General features: G+C 50.7%; 1 protein-coding gene across 3 annotated transcripts; it reads left to right on the top strand.

Annotated features, from left to right (window-relative positions):
• Positions 1–1,550: 1,550 nt before the first annotated feature.
• Positions 1,551–20,754, top strand: Pnpla3 (patatin like domain 3, 1-acylglycerol-3-phosphate O-acyltransferase). 3 transcript variants are annotated; one of them, XM_042265199.2, is made up of 9 exons: positions 1,551–1,808; positions 4,767–4,999; positions 6,530–6,595; positions 7,855–8,064; positions 10,377–10,437; positions 12,597–12,770; positions 14,352–14,484; positions 18,227–18,331; positions 18,668–18,960. In XM_042265199.2, exons 1-9 carry the CDS (start codon positions 1,622–1,624, stop codon positions 18,834–18,836), a joined length of 1,338 nt encoding a protein of 445 aa, XP_042121133.2. In that variant the 5' UTR covers positions 1,551–1,621; the 3' UTR covers positions 18,837–18,960. The 3 variants fall into 3 exon arrangements, with proteins under 3 accessions (XP_042121133.2, XP_006980317.1, XP_006980316.1); XM_006980255.4 differs by lacking the exon at positions 18,668–18,960 and adding an exon at positions 19,680–20,754 and having other exon boundaries at positions 1,554–1,808; XM_006980254.4 differs by lacking the exon at positions 18,668–18,960 and adding an exon at positions 19,857–20,086 and having other exon boundaries at positions 1,554–1,808.
• The last annotated feature ends 948 nt before the right edge of the window (positions 20,755–21,702 follow it).

Genomic DNA, 21,702 nt, shown 5'->3' on the forward strand with positions numbered 1-21,702 from the left:
ATAGGAATTCAACTCTCAGGGTATTGAAGTACCAAATAACCATTTTTGCATTGCAAAAGAGTCCAGCCTGTTTTCCTCCTTTGAGCAGTGACAGAATGGGGATATCTTTTTAATCCCATGGACCATTAGTGCAGGAGGAATCAGACACTACTAGTCACTGAACACATTGGTTGTGTGGACCCACTTCAAGAAAGTATTTTTAGAAGAAATTTGTTTCATGGGGTGAGGGATTTTATACCTTAAACTTTTTCTCTTTTTCCTTCTGCTTAAAATTGTATCAAATTATTCTGCTATAGGGCTGGAGAGATGGCTCAGTGGTTAAGAGCACATGCTGCTCCTCCAGAAGTCCTGGGTTCGATTCCCAGCACCCACATAGTGGCTCACAACTGTCTGTAACTTCAGTTCCAGGGGATCCAATGCCCTTTTCTAGATTCCATGGGCACCAAGCATGTATGTGGTGCAGAGATATGCATGCAGCCAATGAGTACACATTAAAATATTAAATATACATTTTAAATAAAAGAAATTCTATTTTAGAGTAATATACAAATTATATTGCTATACATAAAATAAAATACGGCTTTTAGAATCTAAGCCACCTGGTCAAAGATGCTTTCTGTCAGAAGCCTGAACAGGCACAGACAAGACCAGAAACCATCTTGCTCCCAGTTCCCCCAACTCTTGTCTTCATGAGCACCTGCCAATCACATTTTTTATTTTTAAGTGACACTTTGACATGGAAACTTCAGGCCCTGCCTGGTGGTGGCATCCTGTTATCCTAGTTACTTAGGAAGCTGAGGCAAGACAGTCAGAAGTTGAAGTCCAGGCTGGGGTAAAGACTGAATTCAAAGCCAACTGAATAACTAAAGGAGCCAACATATCATAAGAAAAAGAGGCTGGGAATGCAGCTCAGTGGTAGAGTGTTTGTCTAGCATACAGGAGGCCTCTGGTTCAGTTCCTAGTACTGTAAAATTAAGAAAGGGGCTGGAGAGATGGTTCAGTGGTTGAGAGACCAACTACTCTTGACAGGTTCCAAGCATCCACGTGATAGCTCACAACTGTCTGTAACTCCAGTTCCAGAGACCCTAACGTCCTCTTCTGGCCTCTCTGGACACTGTACACCCGTGGTGCACAGACATACATGCAGGCAAAATACACGATAAAAAAAATTCCTTAGTATCTTAAAAGAAAAGAAAATCTCCTACCTCTCTCCATGAATTGAAAACGTACAGAAAGCAAAATAAATAACTGCAAAAGCAGAAAACGTACAAGAAAATAAAGGAAACAATAAGTCCTTTTTAGATGGTGGCATCTCCTGTGTAGTAAAGGAAAGGAGAGAGTGTCACGGGCGTGCCACCCAGGACCTGAAAGACAAGAAAAGAGCCACTTCTGTCCATCAAGCATCTAAGCCTTGGGTTTGGGAAAGCCCAGGAGGGCGGGGGCGGGGCAGGAGCCCTGTACGCCCATTGGTCCTCCCATTGGCTTATTTGCATGGTCCGAGAGGGGCGGGGCCTTGGGTGACGTCATCCGAGGACTGCCTAGGTGGCTGCGGCTCCCTAGGCTCAGAGCTGCGCACCGGGAGCGGAGCTGAGGTGCAGCGCCACCCCGAGCGCCGAGCGCCATGTACGACCCAGAGCGCTGCTCGAGTCTGTCGTTCGCCGGCTGCGGCTTCCTGGGCTTCTACCACATCGGGGCCACGCTGTGTCTGAGCGAGCGCGCCCCGCACCTCCTCGGCGAGGCGCGCACGTTCTTCGGCTGCTCGGCCGGTGCGCTGCACGCGGTCGCCTTCGTATGCAGACTCCCTCTCGGTGCGTTCACGGCCACCACCCAAGGCCCTGCGTGCGGGGAGGGCCTCTCCACCTAGGGAATCGGCGACACCTTCCGGGGTGCCCGAAAGAACCTGCCCAGATAGCTCCCACCTTTCCCGGTGCCGTGGGGCCCGGCGTGGGATTTCCGAGGGCGGGCGGCAGCGGGCGCGCTGTGCACCGGAGACACTTGAGCATCTTTTTCCCGGCCCGCTCTGGCGCCCTGGTTTGAAATGGGCCCTCCACTGGGTTCTGCCAACTGGGCCATCCCGGATCAGTAGAAAAGAAGGTGCAGGAGGCAACGCAGGGGTCCTCCGGTCCCTGTCATCAGAGCCGCGAAGGGTTTGTCCTGTGTGTCTCTGGCTAATGTACCATGGTGGGTGCCGCCAGGAGGGGCAGAAGGTACCCAGACTTGAACCCTGGGTGGCAGTCCAGCCCTCTGGTCTCCTTGCGAGGTGACTGCTAGGGGTGGGGTGCGTGCGTTAGAAAAGTATTTGGAACCCTCCCTAGAGACTGGAATGGATTCCCAGACAGGTCCAGTTCCACCCTTTCCTGTCTTCACTGACCTGGGGCAGCCGCCTCTCCCAGATCCATGTCACTGGCAGTGACATTCTGGGCATTTGAATCTTGGCCTAATTAAACATTTGCCCATGCATGCATCTATGAGCAAGAGGAGGTGAATTTGCTTCTCTCATCCCCTAAACTATTAGGGTGCGATGCCCTTCCCAGTATCACAGCTGGATGCTTTTGAGACTGTGGGCAGGGCCCGGCTAAGTGCCCACGGGGAAGCTGCTGACACCCAAAGGTCCCTAGGCGGCACGATAATGCCCCTTATCAACCCTTATTGATCTGGGCCTCTTCAACACTTTACTCTTTGCTCAGCTGGCCAGAGCCAGCCAGGAATGACGTTGGCAGGCACAGGAAAAGTCCCTGCTGATGAGCGGAGCTCTGCCATTGGATAGGATCAGTGAGCAGACCCTGAGCTGATGGGATTAGAAGACAAGCAGGTCTAGCTGGCTGTGTGCCTGCTTGTCTGTCTTCCCCAGTGAGGGAGGGAGACAGGAGCAAAGGTCAGAGAGAGTGGCCTCTGGAAAGGCTAGACCAGCCCAATGGCCATTGCACACCTGGGTTTCAGCACTGACCAAAAGCATTTCTTTTTTTTTTTTTTTTTTTTTTCTTAAATTTTTATTTATTTATTTAATGTAAACGAGGGACCTATCTTCAGGGACACCAGAAGAGAGAATCAGATCTCATTACAGATGGTTGTGAGCCACCATGTGGGTACTTAGAATTGAACTCAGGACCTCTGGAGGAGCAGCCAGTGCTCTTAACCGCTGAGCCATCTCTCTAACCCCCCAAAAGCATTTCTTACATGGAGGCCTCTGGGCCTCCATGTGGATGGATAATTATTGGGACAAGGTTTAAATGCATTGACCTCAGGAATGTGAAGTATACCTACTTTCATATAGAGCAGTATTTCTCAACCTGTGGTTGCAACCCCTTGGAGGATTGAATGCCCCACATACGGGAGTCACCTAAGACCATTGGAAAACACAGATAATTACATTATAATTCATTACAGTAGCAAAATTACAGTTATGAAGTAGCAACGAAAATAATTTTGTGGTTGGGAGTCACCACAACATGAGGGACTGTATTAAAGGTTTGTAGCATTTAGGAAGGTTGAGAACCACACCTACAGAAGGTGTTAGTAACTTCGTTTTCCGAAGGTTTGTGACAGGCACAGGCCCTTGGGGCATCTTGACAGAGTAGGTGGTAGGATCTGCCAGTAGTGTGTAGGTTCACTCTCAAGCCACGCTCAGCAAGGGGGAGGGGTTTGCTGGTAGTCAGGGTTAGAGTTGGATCAGGTGAGGCTGGGATATGTCTGTCCTTGTGGAGTTCAGGATTTGCGCTGCTTGGGGCTGGAAGAGGTGGTTATATATAGTGCCAGGACAGGGTGGATTAGCCCGAGGGCTCTGGGCTGGAGAGTGAGGCCAGATGAAACGCGAATGTGCCGTGCACCCACTGCAGTCTGGGAATTCTGGGCTCCGAGCCTAACATGGAGACTAGCCACTTCAGCAGCCTTTTCCGGGTTGAGCATTTTATAGACATCATTTTACTCAATCCTTTCTGTCTCCAAAAGCAAGTAAATTTTGCTCCCCTTGAAGGCAGTCTAGTGGCTGGAGAGATGGCTCAGTGGTTAAGATCCCTTACTGCTCTTGCAGAGGACTCAAGTTCAGTTCCCAGCACCCACTTTGCAATTGATGGTCACTCGTCACTCTAGGTCCTCAGAATGTGACGCTCTCTTCTGGTCTTTATGGACTCCGGCACACACGTGGTACACATAAGCTCACGCCCACACACACATACAAATAAATTAATCTTTAAAAAAAATTTTTTAAGGCAACCCGAAGGACAGACAGGTGGCAGAGTGCTTTCCTCAGCAAGAGGGTAGAGTTGAGAATAACATTTAGGTTATTCTCATTATTTATTATTTCTTCTGTATCTTCTAATGCTCAGTTCATTTGTGCCAAGGCTGGGGTGCTGATGTGTTGGTGGCTTGTGGCTTTGTGGACATGCAGGTGGGAGTTCTCACATACATGGGCTACTGGAAGACCTAGCTTAGTACCATCCATGAAATACACACCACACGCCATTCAGGCCAATCTTATATTTCCTAGTGGTTCCATTGAATAAAGTCAGACAAGGGTGAAATGGATTTTTTTTTTGAGTCATACCCAGAATATTATCACTTTGTAATGGCTGTAAACCACTGTGAAAGAGATAATATCACCCAGTAAATCTTTGGAATGTAGCCTCATTGAATGTGCTCAATCATGACCAAAATACAGGGTGTGTTTTACGGTGTCTTCATTGGGACCAGCCACAGTTCAGGAGTTCTGTGTGGTTTCTGGTCTCCAGTGTGGTATCCTGTTCTGTGTGTTTGTCTTCTGTCCCCAGATCAGATCATGGAGATCCTCATGGACCTCGTGCGGAAAGCCAGGAGACGCAACATTGGCTCCCTCCATCCATTCTTCAACATTAACAAGTGCGTCCGAGATGGGCTCCAGGAGACCCTCCCAGACAATGTCCACCAGATCATTTCTGGCAAGGTTTACATCTCCCTCACCAGGGTGTCGGATGGAGAGAATGTGCTGGTGTCTGATTTCCATTCCAAAGATGAAGTGGTGGATGTAAGTCCTTCGCCTCTCTGGGTGTGGTCAAATGAAAAAGCAGTGCAGGACGGTCGTTGTCTCACTGGACCGGGACCGTGTGAACACTGTACTTGCAGCGAATTGGTCTGTAGCCCCTGGAAGCCGTACCATGTCAGCACTCTTTAGTTCTTTTAATTTTTCCAGTGCTGGGGCTGGAAGATAGATGTAGGTGGACTTTTCTGTCCCCCCAACCAGCTCCCAAATAACCACACAGAGACTTCTTATTAATTATAAAAGCTTGGCCGATAGCTTAGGCTTGTTTCCACCTAGTCTTATAACTTACATTAACCTGTTTCTATTAATTTGTGTGCTGTTGCATGGCTCATGGCTTGTTACCTCTCCTGCATGTTCTGCTTCCTCTGCATCTAGTTGGCAACTCACCATGTCTCTGCTTTTCTGCTTCCCAGCATCCTCTCTGACGCCCAAATCCTGCCTAGCTATTGACTATTCAGCTTTTTATTAAACAATCCGAGTGACAAATCTTCACAGTGTACAAGAAGATTATTCCACAACAGATAGGGCCTTGGGCATACCAGGCAGGTGCTCTGCTGTGCAGCCGCACCCTCACAGAAGTGTCTCTTCCTCCTTCAAGACTCAGAGAACTGGTCCTGGGTGTGCCTCACACCCCAACCTATATATGTTATGCAGTGAGACTGGCTTCTCCAGGATGGGACCATTTCTATTTGCCTCTACTCTCAAAAGATAAATTACCATATCAAAATGCCATTTGGGGACACACACACACACACACACACACACACACACACACACACACGGAGGCTTTTTATAGTTCTTAAATGATAACTGTGTTTGACTGAATGTGTTTCTATGAGGCTGTGCATGTAGCCAGTAGCTTCATGCAATCTAATTCTCCACTTGACTTTCTTTTTTTTGGTGGGGGTGTGGGGGTGGGGGTGTGGGGGGGGTGTGGGGGGGTTCGAGACAGAGTCTCTCTGTGTAGCTTTGCGACTTTCCTGGAACTCACTCTGTAGCCCAGGCTGGGCTCAAACTCACAGAGATCCGCCTGCCTCTGCCTCCTAAGTGCTGGGATTAAAGGCGTGCGCCACCACTGTCCAGCTCCACTTGAATTTCTAGTATCTTCTGAACCGCCAGTTCCTCTCTGTTCTCAGTGGACACTGTTCTGTCCAGCACAGTGATTCTCAAAGTGTGGTCTGCGGGACCACTGGGCCCACATGGCTTCTAACTGGCCGCAGGAGAACCCCGAGGGAGGGCCCAGGTCTGTGCTTCCTCCAGCCCCTGTGTGAGATGCATGGTTCTAAGTCAACTGCGTGGTCAGCCTGGGGGCCTGAAGAGTGGAGTGTGCAGGCAAATGGTTAAGGAGCCAGTAGTGCTGATGTACCCAAGGGCCTCAGATACAAGTGTTGAGTGCCGGTCATTCACCCAGGTGTTCAGAAGCCCAGTGTGTGCAGAGAGCCTTTCACTTGGGGAAGTACAGAAGGGCACAGGGAGGTGCTGCACCCTGTGACTGTCATGTCTCTGTCCTCACAGGCCCTGGTGTGCTCCTGCTTCATCCCTTTCTTCTCAGGCCTAATCCCTCCTTCCTTCCGGGGTGAGGTAAGTATACCTGTTGGGGGGAGGTGATGGGGGGATGTACAGTTGAGTGTCTGCAGTGACCTGGGCTCTGGCGCCCATGACTGTGTCTAACTGCAGAGCTGGGATCTTCAGCGTTGAGGACAGAATCCATACCAGCCATTCCCATAGGATCGATCCACAGACTCACACCCATCCCCGGAGTGTCTTCCACCTTCCTGTCTGCTGTCTGTTGGATACACTGGCCTGGCTCCCTTAATCTGCTCTTGAGCACCCTGGGGATCCTCCTGGTGGCCTAATTAAAGTATAAGATGCTTAGGAATTAAATTACTCTTGTAAGGTCGTTGATTTTCAGGGGGAATTATAGGCTAGCTGTGTATTTCATTTTTTTAATCTTTTAGACAGGGTCTTACTATGCAACTTTGGCTAGAATTCTCCTAAGTACTGGGATTCAAAGGCAAGTGCAGCACACCAAGAGTGAAACAATCTACTTTTTGTTTGTTTGTTTGTTTGTTTGTTTGTTTTTTGAGTGTATGTATATGTACCACATGTGTGTCCTTTGTGGACATAGCCCAGGAACCCTACCTGCTAAGCACATCTTGGTTCTTGATACTGGTCCCCAGTCTTCTTGTGACATGATGTAGGCATATGATCTTTCCAGAATTAAGTGGAAGGGACCCAGGAGCATCTTGGTGATGTCCCCTGACTTCCTAGAATGCTTTTCCTCAGGAAGGAGGGTCAGGAGTTCAAGGCCAGCCTTAACTATGTAAGACGGTCATGAGCATGGTGACTTTCATAGATAATCCCAGCAATCAGGAGACTGAGGCAGGAGGATCATGAGTTCAAGGCTAACCTACCCCCTCCCCAAAAGAAAAATGTTACAGGTAACCAGGCTGGATTAAATATCTTGTCCCAGATCTCCCAAGCAGCAACGGGGGTCTGGATTTGAACTTGTGGCCATGTGTCTCCTTTGGGGACAGGGTTCATATCACACTCTGTCCCCAGGACATATAGCACCCCTAGTTTATATGCCCCCCTTATGCACATGATAGGGACTCACCTATGGGTGTCTACCTGGCCTTAGGACTTGACAAGCACACATGGGGTGGACTCTCATCTCCATGTGTCTCTCTGCCTGGCACCCGTGCACAGTGGGCATCCTATGCCACAGCACACAGCAACCTTGAAAGCCAGTCAGAAGCCACAGGAAGAGTGGTCCCTGGGCCACCGTATGGACTGCAGTGTCTCAGAAAACAGTATCATCCATTCCCTCTTCCTTACAGCGGTACGTGGATGGAGGCGTGAGTGACAATGTCCCCCTGCTGGATGCCAAAACCACCATCACAGTGTCCCCTTTCTATGGCGAGCATGACATCTGCCCCAAAGTCAAGTCTACCAACTTCTTCCAGGTGAATGTCACCAACCTCAGTCTCCGCCTCTGTACTAGGAACCTCCACCTTCTAAGCAGAGCGCTCTTCCCACCGGATGTGAAGGTGAGTGGGGTGCTAGGGTGCTGCTGTCTGCCTCCCAGATAGCTGGGGACACCTGTTAGTCCCTCCATGAGCAAACAGGGATAAACTGTGCCATGATAGTGACTCAGAAATGTTGCTGTCCTAGAGCTGGTTGGTTATCCCTCTGGCCACAGGCTCCACTGGGGGTCACTTGGATTGACCCAGAGTTCAGGCTCCACTTCCAGGAATCTGGGTCTAAAAAGTCAGGGCTGGGGCTGGAGAGATGGCTCAATGGTTAAGAGCATCAGCTGCTCTTCCAGAGGTCCTGAGTTCAATTCCCAGCAACCACATGGTGGCTCACAACCATCTGTAATGAGATCTGGTGCCCTCTTCTGGCCTGCAGGTGTACATGCAGACAGAACACTGTATACATAATAAATAAATAAATCTTTTTTAAAAAAAAGTCAGGGCTGGGGGATGGTGTCTAAGTTTCTTTTCCTGTTGTGATATATATATATTTATATATATCCTGACAAGAGCAAGTTTTCTGAAAAGATTTATTCAGGCTCACGTTTCAAGGGAAGTCACGTGGCAGGAGCTTAGAGCACTTGCTCACATCGAGTCCATGGTCAGGAAGCAGAGTGATGGATATGTGCTACAACCCTGCTCTCCTTCTCTGCTTACAAAATCTAGGATCCCAGCCAGGGAGTGGTGCCACCCACAGTGGGCGGGTCTTCCTACCCCAATTAACACACCATGATAAACTCCCACAGGCATGTTCAGAGGCCCATCTCCTATGTGACTCTAGATTCTGTCAAGCTGACAATTGGCACTACCCACAGTAGGGTAGGAGGGGTGGTACATACCTGTATTCCAGCACCCAGAAAATTGGGGCAGGAGGATGGAGACCTTGAAATCAGCCTGAGCTACCTAAAAAGACCCTTCCTTTTTTTTTTTTTTTTTTTTTTAAAAAAAAAAAAAAAAGAGGGCTGGAGAGATGGCTCAGCAGTTAAGAGCACTGGCTGCTCTTCTGGAGATCCTGAGCTCAATTCCCAGCAACCACATAACAGCTCACAACCATCTATAATGGGATCTGATGTCCTCTTCTGGCAGGCATACAAGCAGACAGAGCACTCACATAAAATACACAAATTACGTTTAAAAAAATGTTTAAGAACAAAACAAGCTGGAGAGATGGCTTAGAGGTGAAGAGCATACTCTATTCTTGTGGAGGATCTGAATTTGATTCCTAACACTCACATCGGGCTCACAATCGCCTGTAACTCCAGTGCCTCTGGCTTCTGTGAGCCTCTGTATACATATGAACATACCTGTATAAATAATTAAAAACTAAAAAATAAATCTTAAATGCACACACACAACCAAGGCACGGTGCTGTGCCCCTTTAATCCCAGCTCTCAGAAGGCAGAAGCAGGTGGATCTCTGTGAGTTTAAGCCCAGGTTGGCCTATATACGGGATTTCAAAACATCCAGGGCTAGAGAGAGAGACAGAGACAGAGACAGAGAGACAGAGAGAGACCCTGCCTCAAAAACAAACAAACAAACAAACAAACAAACAAACAAACAAACAAAAAGATCGTGGGCCCTCAAGATGACTCAGTGTGTAAAGGTGCTTGCTGCCAAGCATGAGGACTAAATTTATTCCTGGGAACCCATATGGCAAGAGAAGGTACCAACTCTGGTAAATTGTCCTCTGACCTCCGTATGTACACACACACACACACACACACACACACACACACACTAAATATTTTTAAATGAATCAGGGGCACTGCCCCAGACATTTGGGGGTTTCTTCTTTTGTGACGCTGAGGATGGAAGCCAGACAAGGAGCGCTGCACTGAGCCACACCCCCCCAACCCTCACTGGTGGATTATGGGCAAGAGCTACATTGCTGAGCCACGCCCCTAACCCAGAACTTTTTTTTTTTTTTCACTTTGGTTCCTAAACATGATTCTGAGTTGTACCATGGTAAGGAGCCACCAGACACAGAGCTTCCCTTTGCTGATTGGTGTTATAGTGCAGCCACTGTGTAGCCACAGGGGTCCTGAGAACTAGGCTGCATGTACTGATGTTGCTCACCAAGCGTGATGCTCGGCCATGAATGTCCAGGGACAGGTAGGGTAGTTCCGTGTTGGTTAGAGTGACAGCTTAGCCCCAGGCGCCATCTGCCTGGAACATAGATCTTGCTGGCAGAGCTTCTGTGGAGAGGACATTGGAGCTGAGACCTGGGGAAACCGAATCAGGGTTCCTCCAAAGCCTTGGATGTCCTTGGTCCTCAGGAGAGATGGCAGTCATGGTCCCTGTGGGTCACCTGTCTGATTTGCTCACAGGTGATGGGAGAGCTGTGCTTTCAAGGGTACCTGGACGCCTTCCGGTTCCTGGCAGAGAACGGTAGGTCCAGGCTGGGGGTGACCGCAGAGTCCTTCGGTTCTGTCATCCATTCTCATGGCCTTCCCCACAGTCTCGCTCTGCCCACTTCTCAGCCCTCTGGGATAGGAAGCCTTTGCCCCTTGTATAGATGGGATGCGGGCTGGAGAGGATGCAGGGGCAGCCATTCTGAGGAGGGCTGGGATTTGAACCTGGGCAGCCTGACGCCACCCTAGGGCCCCTCCTCTGCAGGCCGCTTGTTTCTTTCTCTTTGAGCTCTTTTGTGAGCCTTGAGTGTAATGGGCTCAGGTGTGACAGGGTTTGGGAGCAGTTTCCGGATGAGGCCATCAGGATCTGGGCCCCAGCCCATGACGGGGCCCCGCCCACTGGATGAGTCTTCTTCCTAGCAGGCCCTACACTTGAGTCATCCAAGCTCACCTAGGCCATGCTGGGCTGTGTATATGTAGTCACACAGTGGAATGGTATTTTGATATCATGACTACCTTAGTTTACATGGGCACATCCCACAGTCACACAGTGAGGAAAGCTGGTCCTTCCTAAAAAACATGTCCCTTGTCACCAGCTGGGCCTGGTATCGTGGACCTGTCATCTCAGCTACTCAGGAGGCTAAGGCAGAGGATTGCAGTTCAAGGCCTACCCTGGTTGCCAAATGAGCTCGAGACCACCCTGGGCCACTTAGTGAGACCCTGATTTTTTTTTTTAACAGTTCTTGAGTCAGGGGCTCCCTAAAAGGGCTGGGGCTGTAGCTCAGTGCCAGTGTGCTTGCCTAGCACAGAGAGGGCACTGGATTCAGTACCCAAGCCCATCAGGAAAAGAAAGGAAGAGAAGGGAAGGGAAGAAGAAAAAAAAAGAGGGTTGGTAGAACATTTGCCTGGCATGTGTGGGTTTGAAGCACATCTGTGGAGACAGGAGATGGTCCTTTTGTAAGGACAGATGTGTGTTCATCCACTCTGAAGGCCGCAGGGCCATGGCAAGCAGCCTCCGCGGCCTCATGAAGAGGCGGGATGGGCATGTGGAAGGGCGGTGGTGAACTGGCGGGGAGATCTAGGCTTCGGGCTGACCCATGAGATCGAGATCGTCAGGGCCTGAACAAGAGAAGGATGTCCTGGAGAGTGTGGGCCCTGGATGAGTGGGAGAGCTTGGGAGCAGGAGTCAAGGCCTGTGGCTCCCAGAGGTGATGAGAGGAGGCCCGTGTGGCTGGAGTGACACAGGGTGGGGACACTGAAAGAGGGACAAAGAGGGCACAGGAAGTGTGACGTGTGGACTTGGGAGCCACTGAGGGCTGCCAAATCGAGGGTGGAGCAAGCCAGAGGTGAGCTGCAGTATAGTGAGGGGAAGCAGTGCCCAGCACCCCACACAGGTGCAGACATGCACACAGACATGCACATGCACAGACACGCGCACACACAAGGGGTTGGCTACTTTATCCAAAATGCTGCTCCATCTTGGGATTGGAGGACGTTGATTTGTTTCAAAAAAACAAAAAACAAAAAAACCCTTCAAGGTGTTGCTTCTCGGTTAGGCTGCTGGTCCAGACCTGCAGTCCCAGGGCTTAGGGGGCTGAGGCTGGAGGATTGCAACATCAAGGTCAGCCAGAGCTATATCGTGAGACCTTGACTCAAGGGAAAGAAACAAAAAAATCACGAGGGAGAAGAAAGACAGACCAGGATTAGATATGGCCCTGCCTGCCTCTCAGTACTTGGAAGCCGAGTGGTGGAAGGGTGTCACCAGTCCTGGCTCTGCCGAGTAGTGGTCATGGGACTCTGAATGAGTCTCTGTGCTTTTGTCTCCTCAGCCAGCGAGTGGAACTGGTGATTCTGGTAGCTGTTGAATGGCCCCGGGGCTGTCGTTCAGGGCCTGGGATTTGTAAAGTGCTCGGCCTGTGGGAGAAGAGATATTTGTTCGGTGTAGTGTTTGACTCTGAAGCAGAGAGAATCCCACACAGCTAGAGAGTGAGCGAGTGAGCGAGGCAGGGACCACACTCCCATCTGCCCGGCTGCACACACGGCACGTCTAGTTTTGATGTGTCCTGTGTGGGATTATAGCAGGCATGAAGTTGCTGTGTTGGCTCGCCTCCCCCGCCACCTGGGGCTGAGTGTGGCTGGGTAGCTGACAGCTGTCTCCCATCTCTACCCTCATGGGCATCTCCCTGTTCTTTGCAGGCATCTGTAATGGGCCACAGCCCGGCCTGAGTCTGTCCTCAGAGGAGATGGAGTCAGAAGCCACGCCGCTCTGCCCGGAAAACATGGGGGACAAGCTACCAGCCAGCCTGTACCTTACAGCTGTGCCCTGGGATGAGAGCATCCAGGAGACCTTGTCCCCCCAGCTCAGCACAGGTACTGCTATACTGGGGCGGGATGAGACTAAGGTGTGCCGGTCAATGGTCAGTGTAAGCAACTGGGCCACTTGCTGTGTGTGAGGGGGAAAGGGATTATGGGGACAGGCCATAAGGACATCTCCATCTCCTGCACAAGCTGGCCACTGCCACCCATCCCTGTACCTAGAGGTCATGATCAGGAGGAACGCTGATCCAGTTGAGCCCAGGTTACCCACACAAGCTCCAGCCCAGCAGCCAGGCCCAGGCCCACCCTGCCAGGCTGCCTCCCCACTGGCTCCAGCTCTGATTAGAGCCATAGATATGAGGGAGGACCTGGGATTCAGCCTCTGTCTCCCAACTCTTCATTCAGAATGCCTTTGGGGGTCACAGTTGTCCATTTGTCTCTCCTTGTCTCCCTCGTTCTTCAGCCACCATTTTTTTTTTTTTAACCTCCACGTGATGTATTCTGTGTCACTGGCTGCTGAGTGGACAATGACATGTTCTAAATGTTTGTGTCCCTCAAAATTCCTGTGCTGACAGCCTAATGTGGTATTGACCTTAGGAGGTGAAGCCAGGAGGATCAGGGGTTCAAGGCAAGCCTTGGCCACATAGTGAGCTCTGAGTCAGCCTGGGCTACACGAGACCCTATCTCAAGAACACAAATGATTCTCACACTGAAATCCAAGCTCCCAAGGGGATGTGGTGTTGGGAGGCAAGCATTGGGACAACTCCTGGGGGCAGGGCCTTCCAAATGAGATGGGTGCTGTACAGAGGGCCGGTAGATATCCTCCGGTATTTCGGCCCACGGAGGTGCTACCTATGACCTGGGCCCTCACCGGACACCAGTGTCTGCTGGCGCCTTAACACTTAGCCTCTTCCGGCATCCAACTCTGTGAAGAGTCAGCGTTTGTTGTTTATAAGAGTGTTGCTGAGTAACCGCGGCGGCATGTGACCGTGGTCCGGTCTGCCAAGTCAGACAGACTAGCCCACAAACAGCTTCCAGCCAGGCCCAGCTTCCATCCAGAGAGACTCAGCCATGAATGGAACCCTGTGTCTGTCCTTCAGGCAGTAGCTGTTCTGTGGGTGGTGTCAGGAGGTCATCAGGGGGATCAAAGGTCAGGCTGCAGGAAGCAAGAGGCAGCGGAGGAGAGGAGCGAGGCCAAGGGTGGCTGGGAAGCGGTGTGCACCCTCATCTGGAAACATGAGAGAGCCACAGGCCTAAACATGTGCCGGCAGAGGGGAGGTGGGGAGGTGGGAGGGAGAGATGGAACTCTTTTCCATGTCTTCTTTTCTCTCCGAGACTATCTCACTGTGTAGCTCACACTGGCCTCCAACTCGAAATCCTCCTGCTTCAGCTTCCCAAGGGCTGGGATTGGAAGCCCGAACCACCAGGCTTGGCTGGTGTTTGACCTCTGCACCACCCTGGCTGTGAGAGGAACGGTTCACAAACCGCAGTGTGTCCCCTCTGAACTGCGGCCCGGCTGTCGGCTCCAGGCTTCCTCTCTTTCAAAGCTGGTCTGAGCCCTATTGGGCAGAGGGGCTTGAATCCCGCTATTCTCAGGAGTCAGACAGAGCTGTGGTTCCAAATTGCTCTTTTCAGCTCTGAGTGAAGCGATTAAGGACAGAGACGGCTACCTGAGCAAAGCCTGCAACCTCTTGCCCATCAGAATTCTGTCTTACATCATGCTGCCCTGTACTCTGCCTGTCGAGTTGGCCATTGCTACAGTCCACAGGTAAGCATCGAGGCCTGGAGTGACAGTTCAGTGAGCTGGTAGTGGCTCCGGCCCAGGCTGGCTGTATGTGTCACAAGAGAGGCCCTCCTTCCTTCAGCCATGGCTATCTGCAACATGGTGTAAGCTCTGAAGCCATCTGCAGACTCATAGAGCTGGCCATAGAGCCCTAGTCCAGCCATTCATGATCCCCTGGGGAAACTGAGGCAGGGAGGGGTAGAGGCCACAACACTATGGCCACTGAGCTGGTGAGTAGGAAGGCCAGGCCTAGAGGCAGGTCCTTGCTGTCCTTGGGCCTGTCTTTCGAATCACAGTATTGAGCTGAGAGGCCCGTGCCCTCTGGCCATGGTTGAATGGTGTAAGTCAGAATCAGCAGTTAGGAGACAGAAGTGAGGTGGCCTGGAACTTGGGGCTCCCACTCACACAGCACAGTGGGGCAGCAGCTCAGCTCCGCCATCAGACTATCCTGGCCTAACACCTGGCTGCACCCTTCCACAGCTGCGTGGCCCTGGACTAATGAATGTACCTCTCTGCACCTCAGCTTACCTTTGAAGAGACAGAGGTGAGCCTGCCTGGGGCAGAGGATAATCAGAAGGCCCAGCGAGGTCCTGCCTGTGGCATGTGCCCACATGTTCAGCTGGCAACAGTGATTTGTTTTCAGGCTGACATCCCTTACCCAAGATGCTTAGGAGCAAAGTGTCTGAGACTTCTGAGGATTTGGTTTTGTTGTTGTTGCTTTGGAATTCTGGGTATTTGCATAGGCTTACCAGTTAAGCAATTTCAAACAGGTTAAAAAAAAATTAGAAATGTTTTGAGCATCATGCCAATACTCAGAATGTTTCAGATATTTATACTGGGTGTGGTGGTACACACCTGTGGTCCTAGCACTCTGAATGGAGGCTGAGGCAGGAAGATCAGGAGTTCAAAACCACCCTGGGTCACAGCGTTAGTTAAGACTAGCTTGGGATACATATATAGAGACCCTGTCTCAAAAACAGAATGTGCCTGGGCATGTAGCTCACTGGTGGAATGGGTAGTTACCATGGTTCAATGCCTCAGTCCCAGTACCACAAGGAAGGGGGAGTGGGGAGAGGGAGAGAGAGGAGGTGAGGAGAGAGATGGAGGCTGAGAGGGAGAGAGGCATCATCTGGAAGTCCTGGCTGTGCCATTTGCCTTGGCCCTCTCCTGGTGTCCTTGTCTCATCTGGACTGGTGCCCCATGGCCACCACACAGCCCTGCCCTTCCATGTCCTAGAACTCACTCTGTAGACCAGGCTGTCCTCGAACTCAGAGCTCCTCTTGCCTCTGCCTCCTGAGTGCTAGGATTAAAGGTGTGTGCCACCCCGGCTGGGCCCTGTCTTTTTCCGGGTGTTCTCGATTGTTTTGCCGAAGCGGAGCCACACCAATTCCCTAGGGAAACTTCTGCTGGCCTCCCTGGAGCCTCCGCTGTTTTTTACATCTGACTGCTGGGCAGCTGCTCCAAGACCTGCAGCCCACAGTCTGTCCTCTTGAGCCCCAAGCCAGGCTCTCACGGGATTACTCATGAGGAGTCCACGTCCACCTGGTTCTCCTCCTCTGTGGCTGGTGGCTTTGTATTTCTGGCCCTTCTGGGCTAGTCTTTCATTCTACCGACTGGCACTTTCTCAGTCAAAGCCTGGCTCTCCTGCGGTTTGGGGACTGGACTTTCTGTAATTATGTCTGTAGTTCTTTCTTTTCCATGGCCATTCCTCCCCTTTTCCTGGGGCTCTTGTGAAAGCCTTGTCTCTGGGTTGGATTCCGGGCTCAGGAACTTTCTCTTTTCTGCATTTTTCAGACCTTTGACTTTTTGCCTCCAATCTGAAGTCTCCTCAGATTTGCCTTCCAGTCCCATTCTTCGGGTTATTTTTGTTTAGTTGGTTTGGTTTTGGTTTTCAAGACAGGGTTTCTCTGTGCAGACCAGGCTGGCCTTGAAATCAGAGATCCACCTTTTTCTGCCTCCTGAGTGCTGGGATTAAAGGTGTGCACCACCACCACTGCCCAGCATTCTCTCTGGTTTTAACATTAGCAGCATAAGTCAACTTCTAAACTGACTGGTCCTTCCTTCCTGTTCTTTTATGTGAGCATTCTCTTCGTGTGTGTATGTGTGTGTGTGTGTGTGTGTGTGTGTGTGTGTGTGTGTGTGTGTGTGTGTGTGTTGGGGGAGGGGTGTGGAGGGGTATGTCTGTATAAGTGGGAGTGTATGTGGGGGTGGGGGTGTCCGTATGTTGGGGGTATTTTTACATTTATTTTTATTATTATTAATATTATTATTAATTGATATAATTTATTATTATTATTATTATTATTATTATTATTATTATTGATTTTGTGTGAGTGTGCATGTACGCGCATCTGTGCAAACACTCATGAGGGCCATAGCCTGTGTGTGGAGGTCAGAGGATAACTTTCCAAAGTTGGTTCTCTCCTCCCATTGTGTGGGTCCTGGAAATCAAACTCAAGGTGTCAGACATGGCCCAAAGCATCTTCACCCTGTGAACCATCTCTCTGCCCCGTGTGTACAAACTTTTGAGCCAGAATTTTAACTCCGAAGCCCAAGCTAGCCTGGAACTTCCTGTGTAGACCAGACTGACCTTAAACTCAAGTCAGCCTTCTGCCTCAACCTCTCATGTGCATTCAGGATGTCAGGCATGATTCACCTCCCCATTTGCACCCCACTTATGTTATTTTATGGTCACCAGCACAGCTCCCAGGCAGTGACTAATGCTGACCCAGCCCACTACGGCAGGAGGCAGGTCTCTCCTTGTCTTTCCTAGATGCTTGGATATGCCACCAAGTTTTACAGTTGTACTGGTCCTCAGCAATGTCTGGCTCCCTCCCCTTCTGGCTGAGGCTACAGAATCTCTTAGCCCAGTCAGCCGCTCCCAATTACAGCCCAGCTGCTTGGGAAGCTAAAAAGCCCAGGAGGTCTAGGCCAGCCTGACAAGAAAAACGAGACCCTGTGTGAAAAGAAATAAATGGAACCCAGGTCTGCCTCTGTGCTTCTTCTCTATCTGCTCCACGGCAAACCTGCCATTTGGGTAGGTCTGCTCACACACCTCTGGGTAGGACATGCAGCAAGCTAGAGTCTTGTGTGCATCCCCTGCATTTCCATTTTAGCACCCTACAGCAGCCCAACCTCCAATTTCTCCATCAAAATCCCTGGGCAGCTTTAATGATCCAGTGACCCCCTGTAGAATGGGCCTCCTGCTCTGGGTTGGCACTCACCGGCAACCTGCCTCTTGCCAGAGCCTACGGATGTTTTTGGCCCCCATGGTACTATCATTGGGTTCATGGTGTCCACGAACAGCTGGCCTCCGTGGAGAGCCTAGGCCTCAGCCAGCACTTGCCATCAGCCCTTGAGAAATTAGGTTGACTGACCCCACTGAGCTGAAGCCTTCGGCATTTATTCCCAGGAGTTTTTTTGGAAGCCTGAGTGGCCTGGTTTGCTTTATGGATTTTAGAAGGTTCACTGATGTGATGGCAGCCAGATCCGCCTTAAGGAGCTTATCAGATCGGGGTTAGACGTGACAGTGGCAGTTCCTGTGGATGAAGGCTACCCTTGGGAGATGGCTGCTTTTTATTGACTTTTCTTCTGGTTTATCTTCAGACTGATACAGTAAACCCGTGTGTGTGTGTGTGTGTGTGTGTGTGTGTGTGTGTGTGATATGTGCTTGTGTGTTTATATGTATAGTATATGCACGGTGGTGTCCTTGGCTTCCTTCCCACAGGTTAGTGACGTGGCTCCCTGACATCCCTGATGATATCCAGTGGCTGCAGTGGGCAACGTCCCAGGTGTGTGCCCGAGTGACCATGTGCCTGCTCCCCTCAGCCAGGTAAATAATTTGGCCCAGGGTATGTGGGCCAGATGGGCATCCCTGTTGTTCCCAGGGCTTGGGTCGTGACAGCCCTAACAAGCCAAGCTCAGCCACCTGTCCCCAACAGGACAATTAGAGTAACAGTGAAAAGCAGAGAAAGGAGATTTATTCATAAATAAAAAGGTTCAGGGACCCCACCCACCCACCCACCCACCCAAAGTTAACCTTTGGAGTACTGACAGGAGATTAAAGTTTAAATAGAGGTATGCTAAGCAGTCCTAGTCATAGTGTGGTCCTGTCCACCGTTGTCCCGGCTCCAGGCTCTCCTCCAAGATTCTGGCCTCCTCTCCTCAGCAGGAGACTCCTGGGGAAATCCCAATTCCTTGGCCTTCGTTGTTTCAAAGGTCTGAGAGCCGAAGGGAGGCGCACCGTTGTCCCTTCAGGATGCTTCTCTCCTGTCAGAACCACTACAGGGTTTATGCCCAGGCCACATGCAACATTCCAGGAACACCTGACTTGGTGATAAGGAGTTTGCCCTTCTGTGCAGGGCGCATCTTGAGGGAGGCCCTGACTCTACCAGATAGACACCCCAGGACATCTGCTGCCCTGGGGGTCCTTCACCTAGGCTGTGAAGGGAGAGGAATGACAGAGTGGAGGCAGAGAGGAGGAGCTGTGGGCTCAGGGGACAGAGGGGATCAAGGTACTGAGCAGCATTGTTGTGCCTGTGGGCAGGACCCCTGGGCAGCTTGAAGAGGGGGGCAGTCCCAGTGACTTGTGGGAAGTGGGTCCAGGAGGGGCACCTTGATGGGACGGCATGCTCCTGCGAAGGAAGCCCATGGTCCAGCTGAGGACTTGTTAATCGGTGAAGCTGTGGATATCCACAGGGGATGTTCAGACAGTGGAGAAGGCCACAGGCTTAGGGGATGGGGACTGTCACCTCAGCACTGAAGGCAGGAAGAAGCTGTGGCTCTGGGCCCCCTGCAGTGACCAAGTATGTGATGGTGGTTCGATGCCTGGCACCATCCTCCCTGTACCTGGTAGGTTTGGGGTGGGGGTTCAAGAGGACACCGAGATAGGGAATAAGGTGTCTATTAGAAGAGTTATGAATGCCACGGACAGACAGATGGACGGGGGCAGCAGTGTGGTGGGGACTTTCAGGCAGTTCAGGCCCAGCACCAGAGACAGACAGCATGGTGGGGTCTTTGGAGAGCCTCTGAGCCCACGTGGCAGAGGAGGGAACCCCTCTTAGATCTTCTGAGGCTGAGGGAGGGCCACAGCAAGAGTCTGCAGCCAGGCTCTTTGACTCCCAGGCAGGAGGCAGGGAAGCAGGTGGAGAGCAGGATGTGACACCCCTTTGATGTTGTAGACGCACTTCTCTGGTGGAATACTGCGCCCCAGCAAGCAAGGATTCAGTGTCCCAGGAGGTTCCTGTGAAGATCTGCGAGACCTGAGCAGAGACTGGGTTCTCACCAGATTCCTACAGTACTGGAGACCCAGAGCCTTGGGAAGGGCCTCCAACCTTCCTTCCTTCTTTTCCATTCAGATCCCAAGCACCCAAGAGTGACCATGGAATACCCAAGCATGGACACCACTCATCGCTACACAAACCCCGGTGCAGCTCTGCCGGCTTGTAAATTGCTGGTCTCTCTGCTTCCTATGAACTTGTACATTCCCCCTGGGGATGGTCCAGGAGGGGCCAAAGCTGAGGCCATCTTGCCTTCCACCCCGAAGCCCAGCTTGACCTGCAGCTGGAGCAATGGTGTCTGGATGGTGGGAGGGTGGGTGGGGTTGTTATACTCTCTATTATACAGTAGAAAGGGTTCTGTGACTTGTGGAGGTGTCTAGGAAATTACTCTGGAGGAGTTGAGCCCCTGGGTGCTGTGTGGTGACCTCATGCCTCTGACCCCAGGATGACAGGATCTGGGCTAAATTGGTAGTTTATAGAAATCAAAGGCAATGATTTGGTTTTCAGAAAGCCACTTTTGGTCTGGGTGAAGTCTGGTGCTTGAGAGCTCACCAAGAGAGGAGGCTCCACTGTCTCTCAGCCTGTGAATGATCTGGGATGCCAAGCAAGGGCAGCAGTGTTTGGAAACAGGAATCCAAACTGGGCGATCTCATAAGGAAAATTGTTGGAGAAGTATAATGGGATGGGATGTGGCTGTCTCTGAGAAGTAATATAAGCTAACTTAATACATTCAGGGACACCATTGGCTCTTACTAAAATAGTTTATAAAGAATTTTATATAGGGCTGGAGAGATGGCTCAGAGATTAAGAGCGCTGGCTGTTCTTTCAGAAGTCCTGAGTTCAACTCTCTGTATCCACATAGTGGCTCACAACCATCTATAATGAGATCTGGTGCCCTCTTCTGGCCTGCAGGCATACATGCAGGCAGAACACTATATATACAATAAATACATAAATCTTAAAAAAAAAAAAAGAACTTTATATAAACACACATATGATCAGTGAGCTGTGAAGAGAATTAGCCTTAAAATAACATCTCTTGTATGTGGGGGAAAACAACCCAGGCAGGAAGCACAGTGGACCTCTGCCTCTGCATCCTCAGCCTGGCTTGCTTTCTCCACTGTTTCCAGATCTTTGTACTGTCACCAACCATCACTGCCTCTCCCGTCTACTCCACCAGCCTTAATGGGGATAGGCATCCACTTTTCTCAGGTGTATGTATGCTGCGGGTGTGATGTGTTTCCTGCAATTCACTTATGAGATTAGAACATAAAAACAAACAAACAAAAAAAAGCTTGAAACAAGGACCTGCTCATACTCCTGAGCATTGGCAGTGAAGGTATATGTCTCCCATGTTGGAGTTTCCTGGAGTCCTAGTGAACCCTAGGTTCACACAATCATCACACCCTGGTGCACATACTCTCAGCAGGGTTGATCCTGATTGGACAGGGGACGACTCTAGGGGAGAGAATGTGGTTCCGAGGTAAAGCTTAGCTCTAGGCTACCCAGAAGAAAGACCGTGGAAAGAAGACAAAGTGGGAATGGGAACGTAGCTTAACTGGCAGAATGCTTGTCTAGCATGCATGACGCTGTGAGTCCAGTCTCAGCGCCACATAAGCTGTGGTGTGACAGGCAGACATATCCCAGCACTCCAGCTGAAGAGCAAGAGGATCAGAGGTTCAAGGTCATCCTTGGCAGTTAGAGGTCAGCCTTGGCTAAGTGAGACCCTGCCTCAAAAAGACAAAAAACAAACAAAAACAAAAAAACAAACAAACCAAAAACAGCAGGAGCTTCCTTTGCCCTGCCTTGAGCTTCCCCTTTCTGGAAGTTTATCAGCAGCAGAGAATATTCCTGCCACCCTAGCAAATAAAATTCCTGCTGGTTTGGAGCCCTGCACTGTCAGGAACACCCAGAGTGGAAAAGT

The sequence above is a fragment of the Peromyscus maniculatus genome, chromosome 20 (assembly GCF_049852395.1).
Source record: "Peromyscus maniculatus bairdii isolate BWxNUB_F1_BW_parent chromosome 20, HU_Pman_BW_mat_3.1, whole genome shotgun sequence".
Classification (NCBI taxonomy): domain Eukaryota; kingdom Metazoa; phylum Chordata; class Mammalia; order Rodentia; family Cricetidae; genus Peromyscus; species Peromyscus maniculatus.